The following is a 20,721-nucleotide window of genomic DNA, read 5'->3' on the forward strand; positions in this document are numbered from 1 at the left end:
TCAGAATCGTTAACATTCAAACTATACCCAACCCTAGTCGTGGCATCTGTTGCATTGTGTATACACTGTACGTGAATGTGGGGGTGGAGGCATCAAGATAGGAGCGTCATCTTTTTGGGTAGGGGCATATTAGTTTTGGTGATTTCAAATATCAACGGCGTTTACCAGAAATCGCTTACTGCACCTTTAAGTTTCATTGTAATTATTTGTTAAATCTATTAAATTATTTGAGAACCTTTTTGCACCATAGTGTCCACAGCTTTTCATTATGGATGGATGGATGTACTGAGTAAGCAAATTCATAAATCCTGCATTATTTGTGAAGTGAAACATGAGTGAATCTTATCAAATGCCTTGTATAATGCATCAGGGACAGCCACCCCCCTCCTCCTCCTTAATGCCACTGATGTTTCTCATTAAAAAAAACAAAAACAAAACCCCATCATTTTAGTAACTGATATGATTGAGATGAAAACTTTCCTTGACCTTTGCTGATAATTTACTAACTTCCATGTCGTCCAAGATGTCCACGTCTTTCTGTCTTCAGTCGAAAAGAAATGAAGGTTTTTGATGAAAACATTCAAGGATTTTCTCCATATAATGGACTTCAATGGGAACCAAACGGTTCAAGGTCCAAATGAGAGTTTCAGTGCAGCTTCAAAGGGCTTTAAACGAAACCAGACGATGAATAAGGGTCTTATCGAGGACCCTTCGAGTCATGACTCGAAAAAAAGATTTGTTCATTTTGATGAATGAGTTCGAACAGGAGAGTCACGAACGCGCATCACAGAACAGAGCAAGGCGAGCATTTGTGCATATAAAAATGAAACTTTTTTATGTATTTTTGAAACGATCGATCGTTCCGCTTGATAAGACCCTTATTCATCGTCTGGTGTCGTTTAAAGCCCTCTGAAGGTGCACTGAAACTCTCATTTGGACCTTGAACCGTTTGGTTCCCAATGAAGTCCATTATATGGAGAAAAATCCTGAAATGTTTTCATCAAAAACCTTAATTTCTTTTCGACTGAAGAAAGAAAAACATGGACATCTTGGATGACATGGGGGTGAGTAAATTATCAGAAAAAGTTTTTTTTTTTTTTTTTAAATGAACTACTCCTTTAATGCAGTTTCGACTTTACTGACCATCAATAATTAAATCAGTATGAAGTGATCATATCAAAGCCACTTCGATGTCTGGTATTTCGATCCATTTTTAGAATTGTGGTTTGACTGAGACAAAAAAAAAAACTGGCACTCTGAAGTGTGTAAAAGTGTAGATATAAGAACATGTCCTTGCAGCATTTTGGCATATTCCCATATGGCTGCATCCACAGACTTAAAAGAGGAAAGTTGTGGGAAGGTTACGGGAAGATTTCAACAGTGGGAGTTGCTCATGTTGATTTTGCATAGCAATAGGGGAGTTTTACAAGAATGTTGCTTCAGTGTTTTAGGGGAACGTTTGGAAAACCTAAGAGAGCCCTAGTTTTACACTCTCTCCACAGAGTTTCAAATTAATTGGTTGCATAGCACAAGGGGGAGGCTCTAGTGTACTTACAGTGCCACAAGTGCTAACGCTGTTGGACCACTGGGAAACCGTATGCCAAGGTGCTGAACGGTCACAAATGTGCGAGCATCTGGGGAGCGTTTCTTTAATGCTATTATTTCATTAGGGAAGCACTTGTGAAACTGAGCGAGTCCTCTGTTTGGCGAGCGTTTATGGGCGGTTGGAGAAAACAGCATCCTACTTTCAGGGAGAAAAATAAGTTATTTTCAAGGGACGCATGTTTGAAGAGCACAAAAATATCCCGCAGGTTGATTGCACCTTTTGTCTGTTAATGACTTATTGCACTGTTCTCAATCTTTAGCACGCATGAATTCAACGTGATTGTAATACATGTGAGATCCAATTAATTATTGCACCGAGGATTATTTTAATTTATGGTTATTCAACAATAGTTTTTTTTGCAGATGGTGGTATCTAAAGTGAGACATAAAAACGTTATTTTTAAAACATTTGTGGGTGCCATTTAAAACCTTTTTGCAGCATTCTCTCTTTGATATCTATTTGTGAACAGTTGGATTGTGGGTGAATTACACCGTGTTCTCTTTGGGCTGATCGTCGTTGTTGTTGTTGCCAGGCGAATGTTTGTTGCTGCGCTCAGTCCCGCCCTTCGATGTCTCCTGCAGGAAGAGGCGTGGCTTACAAAGCGACAGAAGTATTCTGCGGTATTCTCTGCGGAAGTTCTGATTGAGCAGCCCGTACACTACGGCGTTCAGGCAGGAGTTAAAGTACGCCATGAAATAACTAACCACAAACAGCCAATCAGGGACCAAGGGCGCAACATTGGGCGGGTCCATCGCCACAGCCAGGCCAATCAAATTCAGCGGCGCCCAGCAGACGGCAAACAGCACGAAGACGACGAACATGGTCAAGAAGTGGCGCAATTCGTTCGGCCGGAGGCGTGGCCTGACGTCGGTTGTGACTCGCCTCCTCACACGGAGCACCAGCACCCAAATCCTCAGATAACAGAACGTAACTACCGCGATAGGAAGCAGGAAATGCACGGTCACCACGGCGATGGTGTATCCCGCGCTTGTCGTCTGACTGAAGGTGCACGAATAAACGCGGGGGTCGTACGTCAACGACCCCAGCGCCAGGTTTGGAAGAATGGCAAGGGCGGTGAGTACCCAGACTAACACCAGCAGCGCTAGGGTTCCGGCACGCCCGTAGATTTTCTCGTAGGTGTTTGTCTGACAGATGAAACAGTAGCGGTTGATGGCGATGGCGGTGATGTTGAAGATGGAGCCGATGACGCTCGCTCCCATCAGGAAGCCGCTGACCTTACACTCCATTTCCCCCGGCAACCAGTCTGCGTGAAGCATGGCGTGCAAGACCAGAGGGTAGGGATAGCAAACCACCAGAAGGTCGGCGAAAGCCAGACTCACTACAAACGCATTACCTACAGGACACACACAGAGAGAAGGAATTCAAATGCAAGGCTTCATGTTGTGGCATTAGAGCAAAGTCAATTATTTTTTGCTTCATTCACATCATGTTTGGATTGCAATAGTTACTAGTTTCTAAATCTTTACTGAACTCCAAATTACAGGGAAATTTGACACATTTTTTATAGCTTTATCTTCACTGACTTGACCGTGATGTCATATGCAAACCAGCAAATTAGGAAACGTGCCAAGTCTACACTAATCTACACTATCCTTCGAAAGTTTGGGGTCGGTAAGATTTTGAAAATGAAGTCTGCATTTATTTGCAAAATACAGTAAAAAACGTAATATAGTGAAATATCAATACAATTGGAAATAAACAGAGGAATTCCAATAGGGTTCTCACACCATTATGGGCCCTAATAACATTTTCTGTAGTTATAAACTGTTCTGATATAAACTGAATTCTGAATTCTCAGCATCATTACTCAAGTGTTAGTGTCACATGATTCTTCAGAAATCATTCTGATATGATGTACAAGAAACTTTTCACTGTTAAAAACAGTTAAAACTTTTTTTCACTGTTAAAACCATGATAATACAATTATTTTAGAGTTACTTTAAAGAAAAAAAAAAATCTTTTAGCAAAATATTTACCAAAATGACATTTCAACTTTTTTCCTTAAATTAAAAAAAAAAAAAACTCAAGCCGTCTGCTGGAAGCCAGTTATTTTAGTCAATAAAGTTTTAAATTTGGATATTTTTCTTACACAAATGGATCGCTTTGCTTCAGAAAGCCTGTATTAATCCACTGGAGCCGTGTCGAGCACTTTTATGATGGATAGATGCACTTTTATGGACTTTTACGGACTTAAGGCCCATTCACACCAAGCACGATAATAACTATAAAGATAACAATAAAGATAACGTATATATGTCCACACCAATGACCGTTAACGGTCTTTTTATTCTAAGCACGCGGCGCACTGGCGTTTTTAAAGTAGCGAAAATGGATGACCTGCTGCTGCTTTACGTTACAAACAAGTATCAAAAGAAAAACAGGCGCTTTTAGGTACAAGACATCCTAAAAGACAAGAGGAGTTAAACAGTGAATATAGCAAGTCTAATAGTGAATTTAGCTGATGAAGTCAGTGATGGGATAAAAACATCACCCAGTCAACGCCTTTTTTCACTGCAACTTCAGCAATGTTGTCAACTAACGCTGGAGAGTCTACCTGAGGTAATTTTGTTACAGCATGCTAAACTGCATAACATCTCATCGTGAATACTTCTCACCGTTTATCCCCAGGATACCACCGATTGCTTTCCACATATCCATCTTTTTTAATGTATCCTTGAAAAGGGGCTTTGACTTGTCAAACAGTGCCATTTTAAATGCGCGGTACCTTTAAATTAGAATGGATTCTGATTGGTTGTCAGAGTTTTATAGTTGGACAGCTGGAAAAAAAATCGTTCTGAAAATGATCCAAGCGATATCGTTCCTCATATTTTATCGTTATAGTTGTGGCGTGAACTCTGTTATTCTTTAATATGGAGAACGATTTTTAGAATTATATCTTTATAGTTATCTTTATAGTTATCGTGCTTGGTGTGAACGAGAGCCAGGACTTTTTTTATTTTAATATAGCTCTGATTGTATTTGTCTAAAATAAGAATTTCATATAAACCTACTGTAGGATGGCGAGGGTGAGTAAATCATGGGGTAATTTTCATTTTTGGTTGAACTATACCTTTAAAGTCCCCCTGTGGTGAAAATCAAGTTTTTAATGTTGTTTATGGGTATTTTCTCTTTAAAACTGCAGTAATCTAACGACAGTTTCAAAAATGTGTCTCAAGTCTCAAGAGATGCCAGGCTCTCCCAGTATATTTCTGTGTATGATGTATGTTACAATTTTATGATGAACTATATACTGTACACATTTATCCACTGACGAGATTTTTTCTAAAGGATACTGAGGGAGTGGTCTAACAAACATGCTATGTGTAACATTAGCAACACATTATTAGCTGGTTGATAACATAGTCAATAGGCTAATCATATTAATTACTGCCATGTGTCCAACGTCAAGAGCGATACAATTGTGCATCGATTACCTCGGTAAGTTGGCCGATTAAATCTCTGAGCTGGTGTGACCACAATGACAAAAAAGCAACATTGCAGGGGGACTAGTATTTTCCCGTTTCATATTTCCCAGTAAAGCAAGCCATGGATCTGTATTATTAGAATCCCTTAGTAATCCCACCTTGCAATTATGACAAAACATGTTCTTTTTTAAATATATACATTTACACCGTATCCTACGCAACAAGTTTCCACTGTCACGCAATTTGTCTCTCCCCACTAAGAGAGAATGCTGTTTATATACAGCTGTATAGACCAGGATTTTAATCCAATGAGAGTTAACTGTGGGCAGCGCTTCTCAGTGTGACAACACATGGTCAGAATAATGATTTATGGAAGAGATGATGCCTGACACTGTATCACATCACATCTGGTTAGGACACAGCCTTACGATAAACACGTCACTGCTTTTGGACAACAAATTGCACATTTCATTTTTGTTAATTGTAATATAAGATTCATGAGGACCTTCAGATCCATTCAATTATGACATCTGCCACTAGAAAATCAAATTGGTTGCACTTTATTTTCGAGTATGTGACGTGCACTTACATGAACCTAAGAAAGTAACTATAAGTAGTACATAGTATGCACATGGGGGACACTGAGTTCTCCTCTACAGTATACTGAATGTGTGCATGTTTGCTTGGTTTGCTAGTCAGTCTCTTGCATTCATGTGTTGGGTGAAGTGGAGACTGTTCAGATCAAGTTGTATTACACTACAGCACAGATGGAGTTCAGATATAGTTCAACACAGAAGTCTACACACACACACACACACAATTGTATACCTTAACCAATGGGTTACAGATCTCAAATAGGTTTTGTAATGGATAAGTAGTTTCAGTGCATATCGATCGAATGCATTTGGGAATACCTCATCAAAATGACTTATGCTCCATTCACACTGATTTTATCGATGGAGGTCGCTAGTAGCCATTCCTCTTGCTATAATACGCTGGTATAAATATTGCAGCTGTGCATTATTTCTTGAACTAGATAAATGGCTATCAATGCATGAATCAAACATTTTTAGAACAGTTTCTGACACATTTAACCTTTGCATCAATTGCATCACAAATGGTCACTGTCTCTTATGTCACCAGCAATCAAATAAAAATGAATGAATTACAGATGTCAACTTTCAAGCTGCCCATTTCTTCTTATCTCTATCCCTTTCCTCTTCCATTTTGCCGTCCTCATCTGGATCCGTCAATGTCTGCTATCTTTCGCCGGCCCTGTGCCAATATCTCTCATCGTATCTGATTTCCAATCCATCTTTTTTCTTCTCACTTATTACAACTCAATTCGCCTTCGATCTCTTTCGTCCTTTCTCACAAGAAGATTAAGAGGCAAGAGGAAGAACCAGCTGGACTTGTATATGTTTTAATTGGTATGTCGAAATTCTGAGAGAAAAATTTGGACTAATCTCTTGTCTGGAAGCTAGGCCAGAATGAATGTTCTTGAACCTGAAAACAGAGTTTAGCTCAACAGATGCCTAAGCAAAGAAACGAATAAAAATCGGCATTAGTAGAACAATCACACACACACACACACACACAATTGTGCTCATTTTTTCTCTGAACTTGCCACATGCGGACGAGGCTGTGAGGAATACGTTTTCGGAAGATGAATATTGTGCCAGCTATGCAGATGCTTCCTGTGAGATTTTGGGCTTTGACATTTGGAGCAATATAAAGTTTGTTAACTAAACAGATGAACGTGTGAACTGCTGCCTTCACAGAATCAAAACGCACATTGGTCACCAAGTATTTACATGCTTTTCATTTATACCCCTTCATCCAATGTTGTGCCAACCAAAACCATTACATTTCATAGAATACTTTTAAAATGTATTTTATAGGGAATGCACAATCTGATTCAAATTCAAAGCTAAGTTGCTTTGGATAAAAGTATGCCAAATGCATAAATGTCATGTGAATTGCTTTCTGTCATTTGAGAGACATCTGGTATCTGGTCTATACTGCGTTTCCCTACTTTAGAAACATCTCCAGTAAAGAATGCTAACAGGCATAAGAAGTGAAAACAAGGGGAGAAAATCAAGTTTTAAAGCACTCCATGAAACAGGAAGAGATTCAGTGAACTCCAGTGAAAAAAAAAATCGTTGGATTCTCTTTAAATTAAATTGGATGACCAGATCTGTACTGTCTGCTGTGGGGTATTTTTTACATTGTGATATCAGAATAAAATGAAAAAGCAAAAGGCCCAGAAATACAACTACAGCTGTTACAACAGAAGCTCATGAGATAACATCACTTTAAACACGATCCCACACGATCCCCTTTTTATAATAAACAGATTGAATTTAAGCTTTTATTCACATATAAAAATAGATCAGCGACTATAAACAATAGTCAAGTCAAGTCAAATATATTTATATAGCGCTTTTCACAATACAGATTGTATCAAAGCTGCTTCACAGTATCAATCAAGACAACATAACAGTGTTTGTTTATTCATGAAAAACAGGCAATCAACTTTGGTAGAGCTGATCAATGTTATGATGGGTCATTTAATTTGAATATCCGCAACTGAGCAAGCCAAAGGCAACAGTGGCAAGGAACTGAAAAACTCCATCAAGTGACCCGATTGTGTCCTAAAACTCCATCAGATGACCCAATGGAGAAAAAAAAAAAACCTTGGGAGAACCCAGGCTCAGTCGGGGGCCAGTTCTCCTCTGGCGTTTATGAACTAGAGGCCAAATTTACAGTAACTGTAAGATAAAAAAAATTATATGAATGCCAGGCTAAATAAATGCATATTTAGTCTAGTTTTAAACTGAGAGAGCGAGTCTGAGCAACGAACAATATCAGGAAGGCTATTCCAGAGCTTCGGAGCAAAATGTGAAAATGCTCTCCCTCCTTTGGTGGATCTGGATATCCTAGGAATGATATCCTAGGAATAGCTCAAACGTTGCGTTACAGATGAGAATGAACCTTACTGATTCTTGCAGAAACACAAAGGTCCTTCATTACACACGAGAATGAACCTTATTGGTACTTGTGGAAACCTAAACGTGCTGCATAACACACAAGAATGAACCTCAATTGATTCTTGCTAAAGCTCAAATGTGCTAACAGGAGAATGAAACTCATTTGTTTCTGAATTTGCTGTAGGTCAAATGTGCTGCGTAGCACAAGAATGAACAACATTGGTTCTTGTGGAAGCTCAAATGTGCAGCGTAACAAATGAGAATTAACCTTATTGGTTTTTGTGGAAACCCAACTGTGCTGTGTAACACAAGAATAAACCTCATTGGTTCTTGCTGAAGCGCAAACGTGCTGCATAACAGACGAGAATGAACTTAATTGGTTCTTGCTTAAAGCTCAAAAGTGCTGCGTAACACACGCGTACTCATTTGTGAGATGCGCCTTCATGTTGACCAAATCCAAGTCCATGCAGAGAAAGGAGGTAGAGCTTGCTCTTTCCCCAGTTGAGCCTGAAGGGGAGGCCCTTGTACTGGTATGCTCAACCCTCGAAAGCAAATCGTAGGAGATGAGGATGCATTTCTGCATTAGTATCTTAAACAGGAGCTTGTGAAGTTAAGAGTAAAGTAGCAACTAGCTACTCATCACTACCAGCTTTCACATGAGTGCCCATGGCTCAACTCCAGACTCTGGACTAACTGGACTGATAATTCTCTTAAGGTGGATGTGGATTCCGATGTGGATTGGACCATGAGTTACAGGCAGAGCTGGCTTGCCGCGATGAAGGAAAGAATTTCAACCAGTTCGCTCAACTCACCATTCAAATTGATATTCTGATGCACTCTCGCCACGCTGGCATTCAATCCACTACCTCCTCTCGTAGTTCTCTGTACCACGGTCCCATGCCTACTGATCCTAGTGAGCCCATGCAAATTAACTCTTTTCATACTACAGAAGAGGAAAGGGAACGTCACACATCCCGGAGGCTATGCTTATACCGTGAAGGGGCTGGTCATTTTCGTCTGAACTGCCCTTATCGATCAAAGAACTGAGAATGCTGCGGTGAGTCTTACTCTTGATTGTTTAAACCCTAAATCATGTGTAAACGTTCCCATTAAATTTACTTTCAACGGTAAATCCGTTTCTATGTCTGCTTTGTTGGATTCTGGTGCTGCTGGGAACTTTATGTTGCAAGAATTCACTAAACTTCACCGGATTACTCTAATTCCATGCATTTCTTTCTGTCAAGGCTTTTGATGGTAGACCGCTGGGCACCGGCCACGTCACTCATCTGTCTCAGGAGATGCACATGCCCACCGGCTACACCGCAAATTGATTCAGTTCTACATCATTCAAGATCCTCACACTCCCGTGATTTTGGGGTTGCCCTGGCTCCGTAAGCATGACCCACTTCTGCAATGGACCTCCGGTTAGATCATCAGCTGGGGAAAGAACTTTTTTTCCAACTGCCTGTCCACGGTCCACCTCTTAATTTAAGGGGCATCCTAGAGTCCCCTGATGACACCATGTTGAATTGCCTGCCCTTTGTGTACCACGACCTGGCGGAGGCCTTCAGCAAATCCAAAGCCACTAAGCTACCGCCTAATTGCTCTTATGATTTCGCCATTGACTTCTTACCTGATGCCACACCACCTAAAGAGTGTGTCTTCCCTTTGTCCCAGCCCGAGATTGAAGACATGCTTCAAAAATATATCCAGGAGCTCGCCAAAGGTATCATTTGTCCATCCACATCTCCCGCATCCGCCCACTTTTTTTCCGTCCAGAAGAAAGATGGAGGACTATGACCATGTATTGATTACAGAGCGCTCAATGATTGCACCATCAAGTTTCACTATCCGCTGCCCCTGGTACTAGCTGCCCTGAAGCTGCTCCGCAAAGCAAGAAACCATACCAAGCTGGACCTGTGATGTACTTACATTTTGTTCCATATCCGCGAACGGGGATGAGTGGAAGACAGCTTTTCTACATGTACGGGGTACTAGGAATACTTGGTCATGCTGCTCTGGCTTTCCAACAGTCCAGCTGTATTCAAATCCTTCATTAATGACGTTTTCGGTCATGCTCCGATATTGACATGCTCCAATATAGTCATCGTCTATATTAACGACATCCTGGTTTACTCAGACTCCCTAGAAGACTGTGTCCAGCAAGTCTGTGCGGTGCTTCAGAGAATCATCCAGCACCAGCTCTATGCGAAGATCGACAAGTGTGACTTCCACCAAACCTCTACCTCGTTCTTGGGCTACATCATCAGTCTGAGAGGCGTGGCTATGGAGGAGGGCAAGATAAAGGCAGTGGTGGAGTGGCCCCAACCCACTAATGCTGAAGGAGCTGCAGCGCTTCCGTGGATTCGTGAACTTTTATCACCGCTTTATCTGAGGGTTCACTATGGTGACGGCGCTCCGACAGCTCTGGTTCGCAAAGGTACTTCTCATCTACTTTCGAGTGTGGAGGCCACTTGGCCCTTTTACCATCTCAAACAAGCTTTTACCTCTGCTCCCATTCTATATCATCCTGATCCAGAGTCACCCTTTGTTTTGGAAGAGGATGCATCGAGTACCGGCCTGGGTGTGGTGCTGTCGCAGCATCAAAGATCACCGCCCAAGTTGTACCCCTGGGCCTATTATTCCAAGAAGCCCAGTCCAGTTGAAAGAAATTACGACGTGGGTGATCGTGAGTTAATGGCCAAGAAGGCACCCTTAGAAGAATGGAGGGACTGGCTGGAAGGTTCCACACATCCTTTCCTCACTCTTACCGATCACAAGAACTTAGAGTACCTGCGAAGGGCTAAAAGGCTGAATCCCCGTCAGGCCAGGTGGTCTTTGTTCTTTTCACACTTTCAGTTCTCAGTCACCTATTGCCTGGGCTCGAAGAATACCAAGGTGAATTCCCTGTCTCGTCAGTTTGATTCACCTTTATGTCTGGACCATGTTGTTCTGTTCGCACACCACGGGCTTACATCTTCCAGCCTGTTTTCCTCCCTGCTGTCAGCACACCATTATCCAAGAATTTCCTGAGTTTCTTATTGCCTGTCTTTGAGTTATTAAAGTTGTTGCATATGGATCTGCATCAGCCTTCTGGTTCATTACAGCTATCAGGATGTGATGAGTTTCAACCAGACAGTGTTTAGAAAACAAATTACCTACCCTACCTCACCAGCTATGAGCATCTGAGCAGGTGTGGCAAAAGTTAGTTTTAGGCCTTGTGTGCAGCACTTTATTCATGATTGAGGCAGGTGGATCTACTGTATGAGGTTTTGTCTACAGTTTACGGATCCACTGGTGTTACAAGGTTTAGTCACAGAAGTCTTTACAGTATAAATCATATTCAAGCTCTTGTATAAAACAAGATTATACAATTAACCAGTACTTTGGTGAAATACAGATTTGTGTATGTTTTGTTTTCAACTATAAAATCCTTAATGTGTTGAAAATCCTTTTATTTTATGCAAAGAAACACAGGGACAGTCACCTAAACAAGTGTCACACCTGTTTCTTTGCGTGATGGAAATGCTGAAGATGCTAAATATAATTACTTGCATGTGATGCTAAAATATGTTATCAGAACTGTTTACTGTTAATCGGCAGATTATGGATTCAGTCCTAGTATATTTCGGCTATGAGTGAAATGCTGGGTGTAAGTCTGAAGTTAACAGTTCCCCTGCCGAACATGATTCCAACTCCGGCACGGGAGCCAACAACATAAAGGTGGAAACAGGATATAAGAGACTGGTTGATTACACTTTGAATCATTTAATTTTTTACTCCTAAAATGTGTTACATTAGTTGTATTCATGTTATAACGATATAAAATACGCTGAATTAAGATCTGTACTCATCAAAAATAATGGGAATTATGTAAATTAGTGGTTGTGTGGAGTATTTTACAAAGGTTTAGAAGAAACAAGATTAAATTATTATTTTTTAAAATATTTGAGTTACCTTAACTCGCTGATGTCACGGATGCGGTGTAGATAAGGAAATACAGATGCAAAAAGGCTCCACTTCAACAATTTACTAATAAAAATAAAACAACAAACAGGTTCAGGCAGGTAACTGGTACACACACAAAAACACAGTGACATTAACAACGACCGACCAGGACAGACTGGATGAATCAAACATAACAAGGTGAAGACAGGTGACACAGATGATGAAAACAATGAACAGGTGGATGACTGAGGGAGTGAGTTCAGGTGTGGAGACAAGAGGATGCTGGGAAGTGTAGTGAAGATGACGAAGACAGAATGGTGCAGACGGAGACTGTGACAGCTGAGTCTACTCAGTTTTATTTATCATGGTTCCAAATGTAGTTACTTAAATCTACTTAATTTGTTTACTTATGTTTACACAATTCACAAGATATTTTTAATTGATTTCACTTGCATGACAATATACTAAGTATTTTTAAGTGTGAAAATACAGTACAAAAGTTACAGTACATCATAGTTGAAGTTTTGCATAAAACTTAAGGATTATTAAGTTTTTATGCACTTTACGGAATAATTCCTCATTGTGGTGCCAAATCTGTTCGGTACAGAATGATGTGGTGTTAGAATGGCTAACTGTTTAGCAACAAACCAGTAATAAACTTAACTGCATTGGCCTCACATGCTTTGTACGGTCAACAAAAATTGTTACTTAAAATGATTATCGGTTTAGGTGAAAATCTACATGATAAACAGTGGAAATGGAAAATGGGCAGCTGATTCGCAAGGGCAAGGAAGCTAATTATTTAAACAGGTTCAGTGTTGAGTCGAGTCTGAAAAGACCGGACTCTGACTCAAGTCCAAGACCATATTTTCAGGAGCATTTAAATTCGGCCTGGCATCAGACTTGAATGAGCTGCTCTGAACTAATTCAAGTTAAGACAGACTGGAGACCGGACTCAAGTACAACAACATGTGAATTTGAAAAAACTGAATACAACATGAGTTTTGTCCCCAATAACACACTATACTATGCACTTTTTAAACTATGCACTTATAAACTATGCACTTATACACTCTGTACTCAACCGTGTAGTGTATGAGTTTGATATGGTTATTTTGTCATTTTTACATTGGAGTCTTATAGCCCCTTCGCTACGTGATCAAGCTGCGACAGTTGTCCAACATTGGGTGATGCATTTTGGTTAACTAAATGCATCATCCAGGTATCATTTCAGTTTGAACAAACTTCTTGCACTAGTTATACTACAAAACGTCATTGAAAAGTATGCAAATTCAGATGCACCAATGGTCTTCCCCCATCAGTTCACTAATGCTTTGATTGTTTGTCCTGCATCTCCTCTCATGTTTCCAATAGTTTCAAAAAAGAGCTCAACAATGTTTCAAAATGTGATCAGATTTCCCAAGGTACAGTAACAGCCAATTTCATTCAGCATCATGCAGAAAATTCTGAGAGGAAGTGGATATTTAAATGGGACATACCTGAGAACATCATTAGGTGTTTTGAGCCACCCGCTGAGCATTAAAAGTTTCCTCTGGGTCTCTCTGGCTCACGCATTAACATTCACAAAGCCTTTAATTAAACAACAACATACCAGAGAATGCTCTTACACAAACACAACTATTAACGATGGCAAAGAAGGGTAGTGCTTAGTCAACACGAATGTTAATTAAATCTCTAATGACCCCAAACTAACGAGGACTTCACCAACACACAATCACTATTAGGGTGACAACAAACATGATGGGATCTACCAGGGTAGCATCTCTATCTAAGAGATGCCTATCTAACCGTGTGTGTGTGTGTGTGCTGAAGATAAATTAACGTAGGTGTAAAGTGGCATCTCCGCAGGCAATGTCCTCAGGGACTTTGTAATCTCACTTGGCACCAATAACCCTGTATCTAAGGAAATTTTAGTGTGTGTGAAAGTGGGTTTGTGTAGAAAGGTTCAGCTTTATAAGATGATCAAAGAGCCTCATTTCAACCGGCCACACACACACACACACACATACGTGCATGTAGAAAACGCTACGTTTTTCATTGTCAGCTGCGGATCACGTTTCACTGCACGCCGCTGACGTGGCCGGTCTCCATTGACATCGATGCTGTTTTTGCCTGACCTCTGCAGCCTGTTCCATAACTTTTACACCTCAACCTCTACGCTTCAGATTTAGTTTGTACCAATCACTTTTACAGCCCTTAAACTGACCTCTCACGCTTTTTACAGAAATGACAATCTCGTTGCTGTGCACAGCAAAAAAAGTGACGAGGTCACCTGTTAAGCTTCGAACAGAATAGCCTTAATGGTTGCAGCGAAGAGAAAAGACTCGCAGAACGATTTTTCTCAGAATGTCAGATTTCTATTCAGTGTTGTGTCCATTGTATGGAAAAATAAACACCCACTTTTTTCCCCCATAATAGCTTACTTCGTGTTCCACAGAAAAAGAAAAAAAAAACGGTAAAAAAATGTCTCTTTAATGCTTCACTCCTCAAATATTGATGCATTAGGAAACATTGTTATAAATCATTTGAAAAGCCCTTTACTGCACTGTAGGGAATATGACTCTCACTCCCTAGAGGGGAAAATATAACGAACACATCCTTTCTCTCTGTAATTACACACATCCGAGGGCTAGGTTGAACACAGCTGGACAGAAGCATGGGCGTGTCCTATCCATCTGTCATTTGCATACAGTGTCCCTAGACCCAATCGAGTGCAACAGTCGGGTTCTGGAAGTAAAAACTCCATTCCATTTCTCCATAGGGAAATTGTTTTTGAATGACAACTTATTAACCTTTACAGACGGACCTACTGCGAGCTACTTCGTTGTTAATCGATGGTAATTGCTTCCGCTAAAGCTGTCAGCCCGCATTATTTCAGCTTATTTTTAAAATAATTGTGTTTAAAGGTGCAGTATGTAATATTGACAGCAACTCAATTCCCCCGCCTCCTCAGACTCGATGCTCACGCGGATTGCCAGATTGAGGACACGCAACCGGAGTGAGCACAATTGACAATGGAAGGCCATGGGACTTAACACACTACTAAGTTGATTTATCAGGGCTTTAATATGCTCCCATTCGTAGAGATTTTTAGATGGATGCTGAGGCTTCTTTTTGGTTGGGTACAATCTGTGATCTCTGTTTGTTTGCTGGCTTACATGGCTGCAGTACACTGTGTTTTTTTCTGCCAAATGGCAACCGGGGGTTTGAAACACTATTGGGTAAATTGGCAGTGGGTGTACCCACACAGTCCAAAACAAAAACAGACATTAGGAGATGAAAAGCACATTTCAAAGTAAAATAACTGACTGTAGCATTGTTTTTGAGAGAAATGAGTATGTGAAAAACTTAGCATGTTTCCTAAATATCTATAACATAATTTGGTATTTTTATTTTTTAGTACAGTCAAAAAAAAAAAAAAAAAAACCTTACATACAGCACCTTTAACAGCTTAATTCCTTGTGAAAACTACATTACCCATGATGCTGTACAGAAAGGTACACCAATCAGAGAGTCAAAGAAAAGCAATGCACAGCAAAAGATCTTGTTAGCTCAGCCCACTCCCATGAAGTAATGCGAATGATGTAATCGATTTGATCTCTCTGAGCTCTTAAAATACTTAAATGTGTGTATATAATGCCTATTTTGCAATAAACTTAAAATACTTTGTTTTTATATAAACAATCAACATTTGTAAAATAAATTGTGAGTGGGGCTGTCAAACGATTAATCGTGATTAATCGCATCCAAAATAAAAATTTGTGTTTACATATTATATGTGGGTGCACTGTGTATAATTATTATATATATATATATATATATATATATATATATATAAATACACACACATGCTTGAAATATTGTCATGTATATACTGTATATTGATTTATATATAATTTATATTATATATAAATATAAATATTTTATATATAAATAATATTTTTTTCTTAAATATACATGCATGTGTGTATTTATATATATACAAAATAATTATACACAGTGCACCCACATATATTATGTAAACACAAACTTTTATTTTGGATGCGATTAATCTCGATTAATCGTTTGACAGCCCTAATTGTGAGTAATAAATAGCTTTATATTTCTCTTGCTCTTCGCAATGCTTCATGGAATTGTAGTTCCTTCCCTCACTAAAACCGTTAAGTAGCCTACACTGTCTTGTCCCTTTGTCTTTTTGCCCGATTTTCTAAAACGTTTTTGCTTCAAATCGTTTCACCTCGTAGCTGATTGGCTTGGTTCATGGCTTATAACGCTTTAAAGTCCCCGTGAACCGGAAGTTGCAAACGATTTTTCTCCAGTGCTGTGACGTATTTACAAGTGAAACGGAATATTGAACAGAGGGCGGGGTTTTACTCTAGCGCTCCTCCTCTCCATCTCTCGCTCATAGCAAACTAACGGTTTGAGGGGAGTGGTTAAGCGTTTCCCCACCCAAACTGTGAAACCTACGTCATCAGAAAAAGAAACCGTTCCAGACCGGAAGTAACTTTTCAGATTTTGATTAAAGATTACTAAGGTAAAACATTTTTTTAATATATATTCACTTGCACGGATTAATTGTTCACCACAAGACTAGTAATATGCGCTAACAAAGTAAATAGGTTCAATTTTGATTTCACGGGGACTTTAACAAAGAATTTTTCTAAATCCCTATGGGAAAAAATGAATGGAAAAAATACTTTTGGGTATGCAGGATTTCATTCCCACCAGCACCACAAAGCAAATTGAACCTTCAGGAAAACTAAACACATCTGATGTGTTAATCAATACAACCTGCTCCTGCTGTTGATCCGGACACACACACAACATCGGGCATGTAAAATAACAACAAAAAACAACCATGCCATCATTTGAGCACTTGTGCTACAGTATACCCTGCAAATTAACCATCACAGGTCAAAATGAAGGATGTAGTCAATGGCAGACACACACAACATTAATCGCATGGCTTTTGAGTATCTACATAGAGCACCAGCAAACCACCATCACTCTATGCTAATGAGACACTGAATGTCACCTTGAGGTCCTCACAAACACACGCTACCAGACACAAGCAAAAGCCCATAACACGAGAGGTCAAAAACCCAATCTAATTGCCTAAATAAACACCAGCTCAACAAAAATGAACTTCAACAGCGAAGGACTGGATTGAAAGCATGATAGAGATGAAGAATAAGAGTGTTTAAGGGGGGAATGACTGCAACATTTCTGTAATTTCGGTCTCTCTTTATCCCTTTGTAGACAACAATGTTTTGTTTGAGAGCTGGAGTGCAGCGCTGTTCTGGTAAACGGGCACACCGCCGTGTTTACCGTGGCTTTGTTAAGACAGTGATGGGATGATGCCACCTGCACATTTCAAGATAAGAAAATGTCAAAAATCTCCAAAGACACAATGACATGCACAGAAAAGCCGTCTCTTCCCATGCTCCTCGCTCTGTCTGTTCTCACTCTCACACACTCAATATTACTGATGAGTGATGACTATTACAGAACGCAGCTGACATATCAAACCCTGACCTAATAACACAGCGCTGTCGAATGCTTTGACAGACTGCCTGCTTGGAGATATTGCGGTTCTTCAAATCTGTGTTTACCTACTCTCACTTTTTATGTCTTTTTCCTGTTCCCATTGACAGTTTTTCATTTGCTCTAGTGAGCATTTAAAAAAAAAAAGCATTTTAAAACCCCATCTGTCCTTCAGAAATAACAGAAGACAAGAACTCTGGCATTCTGAGGTCAGATATTGCAAATCATATAGAGCACAGAATAATATTTTAAAACAGCCCTTTTTCTCTCTCTGACATTTTTTTTTAGTTTCTTTCATGGTCATTTGCTTATCTCTTCACTATCACTCACATCTCAGTTTGTGACCTTTGGAGAATGAATGTGCTTTTGAAGTTTCTAACATTTCACTACATAAAGACATTATAGGTATGTGAAGCCTGAATCTGAGAAGCTTTGCCAGATTGTAATGCTGAAAAAAAGCAAATGATGATCCATAATTTAAAACCTTATGGTCCTTCATATTAATGAAAGGTGGCACCCCAATTAAAAAAAAATGCTTTTCTGGGTGGAATTAACACTAATTGCTTTGCATTCTCTCTCGCGCCAACACAACAAGAATCATACTGGAGGTAAATTAAATCTGGGATATTGCTGTTTCAGACATGCAATTCACACGGGAACTCATTCTCAGATACACACGTGTATGCGAATTGTTTTACACCAAATGAGATTTAGATTTTCTTGGAATTACATTTATATATCCAAACATCTATACCACCACTCTCTGGCTCGCATTCACATGATGTTCCTCAAACATCCGTATCACTGTCAGGCAGCCTTGAGTGCACACACTGATATTCTCAGGCTCTGACCGTCTTTGATATCTGTGAGTTATGTAATGTCAAACTCATGTCCGTGAAACATATTGTTTTTTTTGTTTGTTTTTTTCTTGACTAAATGCATCAGTGGGCAAATGGGGAAACATATCAGCAGGTTATTCTATTTATAGGCTATAACTAACATTTAAAGCTAATATAACAAACAAAAACAATAAACAGACATTGGGTCTGCGTGGCAGTTTAAAAATGATTATATATTGTATATAATCAATTTGATTATATAAATGATTATATTTTTTTTACATATTTAAATAATCGAATGCCGAGTCAGTTATAGTTTTTTTGAACGAGACAGTCATTCATGCTCAGACGATGCAGTGCACGTGAATGGTTGGTAACCCTGTGAATGAAGCGCTAGGTTTATTCTTGAATTTATCAGAGTGGCAAGACAGCTGTTCACAGTAATGACCCTCCTCTTATAGCCTACTGCAAATGAGTCATACGAGTATTATCCTAATAACTCCTAGTCATGAGCCAGTGAATGATTCTCATCCACTTATAGGCGCCATTCACAAGGGACGCGTTTTTTTTTCTTGCATTGTATTTTAACTTTGATAAAGGAATGTCTTGGGATGCGTTACGTTAAATTTGCAAGAACCCATCCTGTGTTAACATCTTTCAGTAAATTAATGTGGACTAAACGCGCGCACTCACCCGCGTTTCTCAGTTTTCTATTTCTGAGGACCGAGATGATCACCAGCACGTTACCGAGCACATCCACCACGCTCGTGAAGATCAGCACACCGGCCAGCACCATGACGACCCATGCTGGCCGCGCGCCCGCTCCGCTACCCCAAGCGCGACCCTGCCCGACTTCCGTCCGGTTCCTGACGAGCGAGACATTCTCGGGCATGTCGAATAAACTTCACCCTCTCTCACCGAAAACACGCTCGTTATCTTTCTCACGAAGCTTCAGTCATCTTCAGCATCGTCAACAATTAGGCTGCACGTTTCCATGTTCTCAGCAATCTCGGAAACTCGCGGTGACGGGTGCTGTTTTCTCATTAATGTGCCACATGAAACAAATTTTCCACCCGTCTATTGTCTTGACTGGCGATTATCTTCAACTTCACGGTGCTCGCTCTCTCCTCCTCGCCGCGCGCCTTTTAAAACTCACTCGCGGCCAGAGCGCGGCGACACACGAGATGGTCTCGAGCTTCTCGCTCCAGTCGCGTGCGCTCCGGTGTTTGCCATTGATAACCGAGAGACCCCTTTCCCTCCTCTTCTCCTTTGGCGTATTTGCATTGAATCGAGGTGAGACGCCTCCAAAAAGCTGTCAAACGTGATACTCTTCAGCTCGTCTGTATGTCCAGTCAGTCAGACTTTATTTATTTATTAATTCACTCGGTGACGACGGAATCCGATGCGCGAGGCTCCCGTTTCGGATGAATTCCCGCCTCAGGAATGTGAAACCATTAAGTGCAGTATTGTGACTGGTTTTAACACCAGTGTGTGTCGTTAAAAGAATCTTCATCAAACACTCTGGTCTTCGCGTTTGAGGAGCAAGAGAGCCGCTGAATAAAAAAATAAAAAAAAACAACTTAGAAAATTAGCCTTCCTGAACAGTAATTCCGTGTTTTCCCGCCTCAAAGGGACTCCCTCGGCGACTCAGTCAGCCCACCTCGGTTGCACGGGAGCAGATCCGAGTTTCCGGTCCAGTTTTAGAGTCCAGTTAAACGGCAGCTGGAGAGACGTCCCTTTCCACCCGCTTTGCGCGGCCGGTCTCTTTCGGTGTCCTCATTGAGAAACAAAATCCGTGAGCGCGCTCCACCGCTGTTTACAGCTGCCCCGTTCACACATCACGCGCGGGGAGCCTCCGCGTGCGCCTCAACTTGTAGGCTACTGAGAGCGCGCAGGTGCACGTGAGGGCGTCCTGTCACAAATAAAGGGGCTGAAGTAACAGCTCGCGCTGCGTTTTCTCTACCAAGCGATATTTTAAAATCACCAATTATTAAACTCACCAATCAATTTCGTATAAAATTAATACATAATAATATCATTCAATTTTTTTTTAAGAAATGAAAGAACTGTAATGGACTGTGAATTCAAGATCTAAAAAAGGACAACAAAAAAAACATCAACGAGTACCATTTCTGACCCTGGTTATCACCTATAATTGGATTTGGGACAGGTCAACCATGCATGCTCAAAATAATAGTATCACAGAACAGGAGAACAGTGTGTACTGTACTAAACTTATTTTTAGGGAAATACACGTGAAGAATTGTTGTTCTAATATTATACTCAAAAATAATGCACTGATGTCTGGGAGCTAAAGCCCCGCCCCC

General features: G+C 40.3%; 1 protein-coding gene across 1 annotated transcript; it reads right to left on the bottom strand.

The window, feature by feature from the left end:
* Positions 1-1,055: 1,055 nt before the first annotated feature.
* On the bottom strand, positions 1,056-20,230 carry mtnr1ba (melatonin receptor type 1Ba). The gene is made up of 2 exons (XM_039670510.2): positions 19,088-20,230; positions 1,056-2,960 (listed from the first exon to the last, which is right to left on the bottom strand). Exons 1-2 carry the CDS (start codon positions 19,284-19,286, stop codon positions 2,092-2,094), a joined length of 1,068 nt encoding a protein of 355 aa, XP_039526444.1. The 5' UTR covers positions 19,287-20,230; the 3' UTR covers positions 1,056-2,091.
* Between the last annotated feature and the right edge of the window lie 491 nt (positions 20,231-20,721).

Source organism: Pimephales promelas, chromosome 16 (genome assembly GCF_988280905.1).
Source record: "Pimephales promelas chromosome 16, fPimPro1.hap1.1, whole genome shotgun sequence".
Classification (NCBI taxonomy): domain Eukaryota; kingdom Metazoa; phylum Chordata; class Actinopteri; order Cypriniformes; family Leuciscidae; genus Pimephales; species Pimephales promelas.

Coding starts and splice junctions, on each gene's coding strand:
- mtnr1ba (XM_039670510.2), bottom strand. CDS start 19,286: ATGCCCGAGAATGTCTCGCTCGTCAGGAACCGGACGGAAGTCGGGCAG. Junction 2,961..19,087: donor TAGAAAACTGAGAAACGCGG/GTGAGTGCGCGC, acceptor TGTGTCCTGTAG/GTAATGCGTTTGTAGTGAGT.